The sequence below is a fragment of the Micropterus dolomieu genome, linkage group LG03, assembly GCF_021292245.1.
Source record: "Micropterus dolomieu isolate WLL.071019.BEF.003 ecotype Adirondacks linkage group LG03, ASM2129224v1, whole genome shotgun sequence".
Classification (NCBI taxonomy): domain Eukaryota; kingdom Metazoa; phylum Chordata; class Actinopteri; order Centrarchiformes; family Centrarchidae; genus Micropterus; species Micropterus dolomieu.
The window spans coordinates 11,968,477-11,976,087 of record NC_060152.1 but is presented as its reverse complement, the minus strand read 5'-3'; the positions used below and the strand labels follow the sequence as shown (position 1 = coordinate 11,976,087).

The 7,611-nt window shown below is 39.7% G+C and overlaps 1 protein-coding gene across 2 annotated transcripts; it reads left to right on the top strand.

Annotated features, from left to right (window-relative positions):
• Positions 1-1,738: 1,738 nt before the first annotated feature.
• LOC123969039 (oocyte zinc finger protein XlCOF6) lies at positions 1,739-4,961 on the top strand. Of its 2 annotated transcripts, none has more exons than XM_046046140.1 (3): positions 1,739-1,846; positions 2,156-2,745; positions 3,143-4,961. In XM_046046140.1, exons 2-3 carry the CDS (start codon positions 2,196-2,198, stop codon positions 4,525-4,527), a joined length of 1,935 nt encoding a protein of 644 aa, XP_045902096.1. In that variant the 5' UTR covers positions 1,739-1,846; positions 2,156-2,195; the 3' UTR covers positions 4,528-4,961. The 2 variants fall into 2 exon arrangements, with proteins under 2 accessions (XP_045902096.1, XP_045902097.1); XM_046046141.1 differs by having other exon boundaries at positions 1,829-1,969.
• The last annotated feature ends 2,650 nt before the right edge of the window (positions 4,962-7,611 follow it).

Genomic DNA, 7,611 nt, shown 5'->3' with positions numbered 1-7,611 from the left:
TCTGTGAAGATTCTCAGTCATCCAGGTCATAGTTGATACCACTGGTTCGTTAGTGCTCCTGGCTCCTGGTTAGTCCTCGTTACAACAGCCAGGAGCACTAACGAACCAGCGGTATCGATGATCTTGGCAAACGACCCCACAGAAGTTAAATTGCTGAGTTTCCCTACTAGTCAGTCAGAACTGAAGAAGTCTCTTGGCTGAGGGACGAAACGTTTTATAGTATCTTCAACCGAGACCAGTTGCCCTTGATTTTTAACCTTTGGATGATTATGAGTGTGTTTTGTACAGAAGAGAAATCCATGCACTTAGTACTGTTTATATAACTAGTTGAGTAAAAAGGATATGAGGACATGAGACCTACAAAATTCAGTACTGGGATGTAAATACAAATGGTGCTTGTGACATAAAAATAATAATTTAAAGTTAGATAATTAGGTCAGAAATGTGAATTTTAGTTTTATTGAGACGTACCCAGATCTGCTGTAGGTTACTCAGAAAAAACCTAGAACTTAATTTCTCAACACGTGGCGCGGACAAAAGAACTACAACACTGTAGGCCTGTCATACAGTCGATGCTGCACCTCTCTAATTTAACACTAATAAAGAGTCTCAGTTTGCATCAGTTACTGTCACTTGCTACTCAATAGATCCTAAAATAAAAGATGTATGTCTTTGAAGATCAGTTTTAAAGAGAGGAAAAGTTAACTTAACTTTAAATTAACTTAACCAGCATAAATCAGTATCAGACATCACAGCTTGTACAGAGGTTAGGGGAATTACCTATTTGAATGATTTTCAAAATAGTTGAACATGACAAAAATAATTAAAATGAAATAAGATATATATAAATAACCGATACATAAGTAAAAACTGATTTGATTGCTTGGATGTGTGATTTCCATGTGCTTCAGACACACTTGACCTATTTCAAACTGACTGTGTGTTGAGGAATTTGCCTTACATTTAAAATAAATTATGTTTTGTGGAAAGATCTCAGCCACTTCCAAATGATTTCCAGTCAAATAGAAAAATAAATATTGTTTTCAATTCAGCCAAAAACCTTTAACTATGTAAAACACACAGTCACTTAGTAATAGACCTTGTAGTGCAATATTTCCAAAATCTAATGTGCAATATTCTCTAATCTCGGTCCAGTACTGCAGTTTTTAAGGATTTTTAATACATTCCAGTGCCACAGTATTGGTACTTATTATTATTATTATTAGTAGTAGTAGTACTATTTCATCACTACCAGTTCATTAACACAATTTATCATCACTCTTCTGTCATATAGTGTAAAAGAATACATTTTGCACACTGTGATTTATATTTTTAAATGTAAAAGATACTGTGTGCTTCCTTATATTCTATTTACCAACTTTCTATTAGTTTTTCTATTTCTTTATACTTTGATGTGCAATGTGAGCGACTGTGACACAAGAATTTCCCCCAATAAAGTATTTCTGATTCTGAAAATAAAAGTAAATTATTAGTACAGTGATTCTCTTTGGTGGCTCAGATAAAACTATACATATGACATCTGCAAGGGCTCCAAGAAATTGTGATGGGTATAAAATGATAGAGGCCTAATGAGTTAAAATTTGGTGAACGATTGATTTACAGTGGCAGTCTTGAGGTACCTGCTTTGTGCTGCTGTCTCTTTAATTGGATTGTAGGCTGTAACCTAACCATCACTGAGCTGAGCTGAGCTGATTGGTCAGAACTAAAGGAAGTGAGGTGCTCTTCCTGTGTTATTATCTCTATACACTAATCTTCTAATATAGCCAGTTAGTAAACGTCAACTTAAATGTTTAAAGGCTTTGCCTGAATCGAGTAATATACAACGGTACGACTTTTCTTTAGAGCAGAGCAAAGCTGAATGACACTGACAGCTGCGTAGCTACAAGAAAACTGCAGGAACCTTATGCATGAGCCACAGTGCTAGCACCGCTGCTAGGCTAATGCTGCCGTAGGTGTAGCTAAGCTATGATGCTATTAACGTTAGATGATAGATTGATGAGCATAATGGAGAAGATGGCCTGTTGTTGTTGTTGTTGTTGTTGTTGTTGTTTTTATATTGCTTACATTGCCTTGTGTGTAGCTATCTTTGCCTTCCAATGTATTCACCTTAATAACGTGTTCCTCTGCTCCACAGCACACTGAAGAGAAGAGCTCCTAATGGTGACTAACGTTGCATGAAGATGAAATCTGCCAAGAAGAAGTCTTTGCGAAACAAAGCAAAGAGAGGAGAGAAACAACACGATGTGGTCGTAGTTAAAACTGAATCTGAGTTAGAGGAAGACTCTCGGGACGTGTATACTAATGGAGATGGTCTCGTAGTTAAAACTGAATCTGGGTTAGAGGAAGACACTCTGGAGGTTTACACTAATGGAGATGGTTTAATAATTAAAACTGAATCTGAGTTAGAGGAAGATTCTCAGGAAGTTAACGCCAGTGGAGATGGCCTTAACATACAAATCAAGGAGGAACCACATTCACAGGAGATCGGTGAGGAGCAGCAGCACAATGGAGACTCATCAAGCTGCTCAGACACTAAGCCAGACACTGTAGCATCCTGGTCAGGTGTTCACCACCATCAGGCACTCGTAAAGGACGAGTGTGACTCTGACCATCAGCCACACAATGAATTCACTGAAACTGCTGTGAAGGAGGAGTCAGAGTCGTGGATTAAAGAGGAGAGAGATGGCGAAGAGGAGGCAGAGGAGGGAGAGGGAATCTGCACAGGTAGTAGCCAGTAGTTTATGAAAAACACGTAATCCCTGGGTATTAAATAGCAAGAGCTGCTTGCACTAATACATTCGCATAGCATATTGTTTAGACATTTTGGGATTGAACTGCAATGTCAGTGTTTGAAACACATTTGCTTTTTCGAGCAGCATTTGTATTTACCTTCTTACATAAATGCATGTGAGTGTCAGACGATTGGGTGGGAATAATTTGTCTATCATAGCCTTAAAAAAGTGCATTTCTAATATCTACAAAAGCATTTCCTTTGTTTCTCGTAACTTTAAATAATTAAACAAGTATATGTTTGACTGTCTGTATTATAGGGAAGTGGAAATCATACATTATTACTTTGTTAATGCGTTGCTTTCTGTGTGTGTCTTCCTCTCCTACTTAGAGTCACCGTCTGAATTTTTTCCATGTCCTCACTGCAATGTGTCCTTTACTGACTTGGAGTTCTTGGAGAAGCATGTCAAGTGGGTGCATCAGAAACAGTATCTTGCAAATCTAAAAAAGTGCCTCTCAGGCCACACACTAAACCTCATCCCCAAACACACATGCACTGTCTGCAACACTACTTTTAACTCTAAAGTACACCTTAGGGTCCATGTACGTGAAGCCCACCCTTCTGCCCCTCCCCGCCGTCTCCACCCCTGTCCAACCTGTGCACGCAGCTTCCAGTACCTGAAGAATCTGAAGAATCACTGTCAGCGGTGGCACAACATGTCTGTGGTTACCAGAGGAGGGCATCTCAGCTGCGCTCTGTGTGGTAAGAGTTTCAAAGCTACCTGGGGTCAAGGGCCGCATTTATGTCATGAACCAGATAACACAGAACCTGAGGATAAGCCAATCTGTCTGGACACTGGCGTGCAGTGCCCAGAATGTGGCAAGAAGCTATGCACGCCTCAAAGCCTGGAGGATCACATGCGCACCCACACAGGTGACCGGCCGTTTGTCTGCAAGGATTGTGGCAGGAGGTTCGTGGAGCGCAGCGGTTGGCGGCAACACATGAAAATACATACCGGCGAGAAGCCGCACAAATGTCAGGTGTGTGGGAAGGCCTTTTTAAGATCACACCACCTGAAGTACCATTTAACCACACACTCCAGCAAGAAGGAATATTCTTGCCCTGAATGTGGAAAGGAGTTTGGATTCAAGTCAAGTCTGGATCTCCATCTGAGGACACATTCCAGTGACAAACCCTTCCACTGCAATGTGTGCGGGAAGAACTTTAACACTCGGAGAAACCTGAGGGTTCACTCCAAACTGCACACCAATGAGAAAGCTCACCAGTGCGGAGACTGTGGGCTGAAGATCGGAGATCTCGGGGCTTTGAAAATTCACCTGCGGACACACACCGGAGAAAGGCCTTACCACTGCACAGTCTGTGGCAACAGGTTCATACGCCTTGCACATCTGCGAAACCACCAACGCACCCACACTGGTGAGAGACCCTACAAATGCACTGAATGTGAGAAGAGTTTCACTCAGTCTGGCGACCTGGTGAAGCATAAGAGGATACACTCAGGGGAAAAGCCCTTTGAATGCCCAGACTGCCACCGCCGTTACACCTCCTCTGGTGATCTGGGCAAGCACAGGAGGAGTCACACTAACCTGCGTCCCTACACATGTCAAGAATGTGGAAAAAGCTTTCGCTTGTCAGGCCATTTGAAAACTCACATGTTAACTCACACAGGGGAGAAGCCATATTCCTGCCCCAACTGTCTCCGCAGGTTTGCTCGCTCTCACCATCTTTCTGGGCACGTGGCTAAATGTCGCTGAGTGTTCTTGAGGACTGTAAATAAGTTATGCTGATTTAATGTAGTAACTTTCTAGCTGAATACGGTCTACTGCTAGATTTTTTTTAATGAATGTGTTAGTCAAGTCAAAACTAGTAACTATATAATTATTTATATTAACTTTCTGTAACCCTTTTGACTCAGATGACTGTTTTAATTTATTATGAAATGTGAATTGAACACATGAATCATATTTGTTATTGCATGGAAATTTTTACAGTACTGTCCCAGGCCCTGTTCTGAATTTTCCAGGGTAGGTCTAAAGTGGTTTCACAAGACACTATTACAGTGGAGGCTTGAGGACATGATATGAGGCAGTTTTGTGGGATATGCAGGTTATGGATTGCTTTTATTTGCTCCAAAGATCATGTATTATTTGTAAAAAAAAAAAAAATAATAAATTATTTGTTGAATGCATGAACACTGTGTGTGATGCTACTGTGTAACAAAGTCACTTGGAGAGGCCACATTATTTGAAACATTTGTGCAAAGATGTTGCATGCCTCACAATAAGGATGGTTGTAGTTCACCAGAAAGTAAAAGCTGGAGAATTGTCTTGTATAGAAATCCTAAGAATAACAGGTTCAACAAGATTACTGAGACTTTAATAGGTGTTTTGCACTTTATAATAACTACACACTATAAAGCATTAGTTAAGAATTAGTAAATAAGGAATTCATTTATAAAGCATTGTTCATACATTAATACACAGTTATAAATGTTTTATTCTTTATTATCTACACACTATAAAGCAGTTAAGTATTAGTCCATTTTTAATTCATCATTTATAAACCATTGTTCTTACGTTAATACATATTAGTAAGTCATTTATAAACAGTTATACATGTATTCTTTATTAATAAGCTCATCTATAATGTGTCTAATAATTATATTTTCATACTTTATACATGATCGGTTCACTATTTATATATGAAGTATCATTTTAATGACAAACCATTTATATATGAGTTGTTAATGGTTCATAAGATCATTTGGAAAGTTTCAAAAAAATTATGACGTAGGTAAACTGCCTGTTTTTTGATACTTTCCCGAGAAAGAATATAAACAATCTCAGCATAACTCCTAAATCTACCAGTGGCAAAGCCCAAAGGATTCTACTGAGACTACCCGAAAGATACCCCAGCTAACTTTACTGGGTATAAGCCTCACCGTTACAGGCCTGATACCATTTCTCTGAGACAGATCATCTATCACTACCAGCTCATCAATGATGTGCTTAATGATTGTATTTGATAAAAAAGTGTTATTCCCATGAAAAACCATATATACCGGTATGCGCCTATGGTTCATACGATCATGTAGAACATTTAAGGAAATTATTTAATAAGTATGGTCTCTCTAATGTAAGGACTATTTAGGCCATACAAAACATTACAAATGAGATTGAAGAAAGTCTCAGTTAGGCTTCTTCAGTCTCAGCTTTATTACGGCCTGGGTTAACACCTCAACACCCTCTTAGAGCCGTTTTTGGACGTCTTGGCGGTCAAGTTAGCAACAATAAATACGCAACGTCCGGCTACGCCTTCAAAATAAAACTATTGAATAACGTTTTGAAACAGAACATTAGTTGCGTTCCATACGAAAAAAACTCAATATTGACTTTGTGTTTAACACAGGAAAACAATGAAAGGATGGTTTCTGGTCAAGCCGCCCTTCTCAACCATGTCTCCTCCTTACCATAGACTGTAGCCCACTTACAAAATATGGGCCTTATAGCAGCGCTATTTTGACCCTTGACGCATCCAGTAGTCTCTGCCGTGTGCGCTCATTTTAGCGCCAGACAGAGGAAGAACAGAGAGAAGCGTGAAAAACGAGATCACGCGGCAGCGCCATCTAGTGGAGTGGTGGTGGTAATACACAGCGACACAAAGGAGGTTAACCCTGTCTGCTAGCTGTAGGGTGACATGCATATAATCAATAACTTAGGTTTAGGCACACACTCGGTGGTGGTTGTGGTAAGGATAATTGGTTTCGGGGGGCTGTAAAGAGTAACATAGCTAGCTAGCCAGTCAGCTAGCTGGCAGTATCAAAGTAAACAAGGGTCCTGGAATTGCCTTTCCGGTCCTAGGATTGCGGTCCTGAAACTAAAGCCTCCGGTACTGCATCTACATGCTACTCGATCACACGGGCCCAGAAACGGGTCTTCAGTGTAAAGACACCATCACTCCGGATTTTTGAATGCCGTCATTTACCGAAGGACTTTTTTCCCCCTGGAAACTCCGGTGAGTAAAGTTTGTAACCTTTAGGAGAGAGCCAAAAGTGCAGCATCATGGCTGGGTTAAAACCATAGACTGGTTAAAACCATATTACTGTAAATTAAAGCAGTCGGAGGCTGTTGTGAACAAGATGTCGTGAACTGTTCAACAGTATTTTGTTGTGTTGTGGTTTCAAACTAATCTCTGGAGGTACTTTTGAATATGTAAACACATGTAGAACCTTCAGAGGTATTTTTATTTACAGTATTTATGATAATAATGTTACATGTTAAAGATAATTTCCTTGACTAAAATGGGTAAACTCTGTTCAGTATTTTTTGGATGTAATTTAATATAATGTAATGATAAGAAATTTAATTAATTCATAGTAGTGATGTCTTGCTTAAATGCTACCTGGTGAAGTTATCAATCTTAACGTTATAACAATGTAAAACTTAAGAAGAGTCCCTAGACAACAGGGTGATGATTTTGAGTTTTGACAAACGGGATGAGATCTTATTTGAAGAACACTGACTGTGACGATATATCTGATTTATTCTGCACTACACGTGCGTTTTTGAGACCCTGGATTGTAGCTTAGAGGTGAACTCTTCGCTGGATGCAGTGAGTCCCAGAGACGATGCACCCTGTATAATGAGATCGGACCGCGGTGTGGCCAGCTGCTTCGGATCCCATTCAACAGGACTGACACATCAGATTACAGGACAGTGGCAGATAAGAAAGATCCACCAGTTCATTATCCTGCCCAGGTAGAGTTACAAATAACTGAAAGACACTGGACACTTTTTAAAATTGTATTTTTTATGAAAGCGCTCTTCTTATTCTGGGGA

Coding starts and splice junctions, on each gene's coding strand:
- LOC123969039 (XM_046046140.1), top strand. CDS start 2,196: ATGAAGATGAAATCTGCCAAGAAGAAGTCTTTGCGAAACAAAGCAAAG. Junction 2,746..3,142: donor GGGAGAGGGAATCTGCACAG/GTAGTAGCCAGT, acceptor TCTCCTACTTAG/AGTCACCGTCTGAATTTTTT.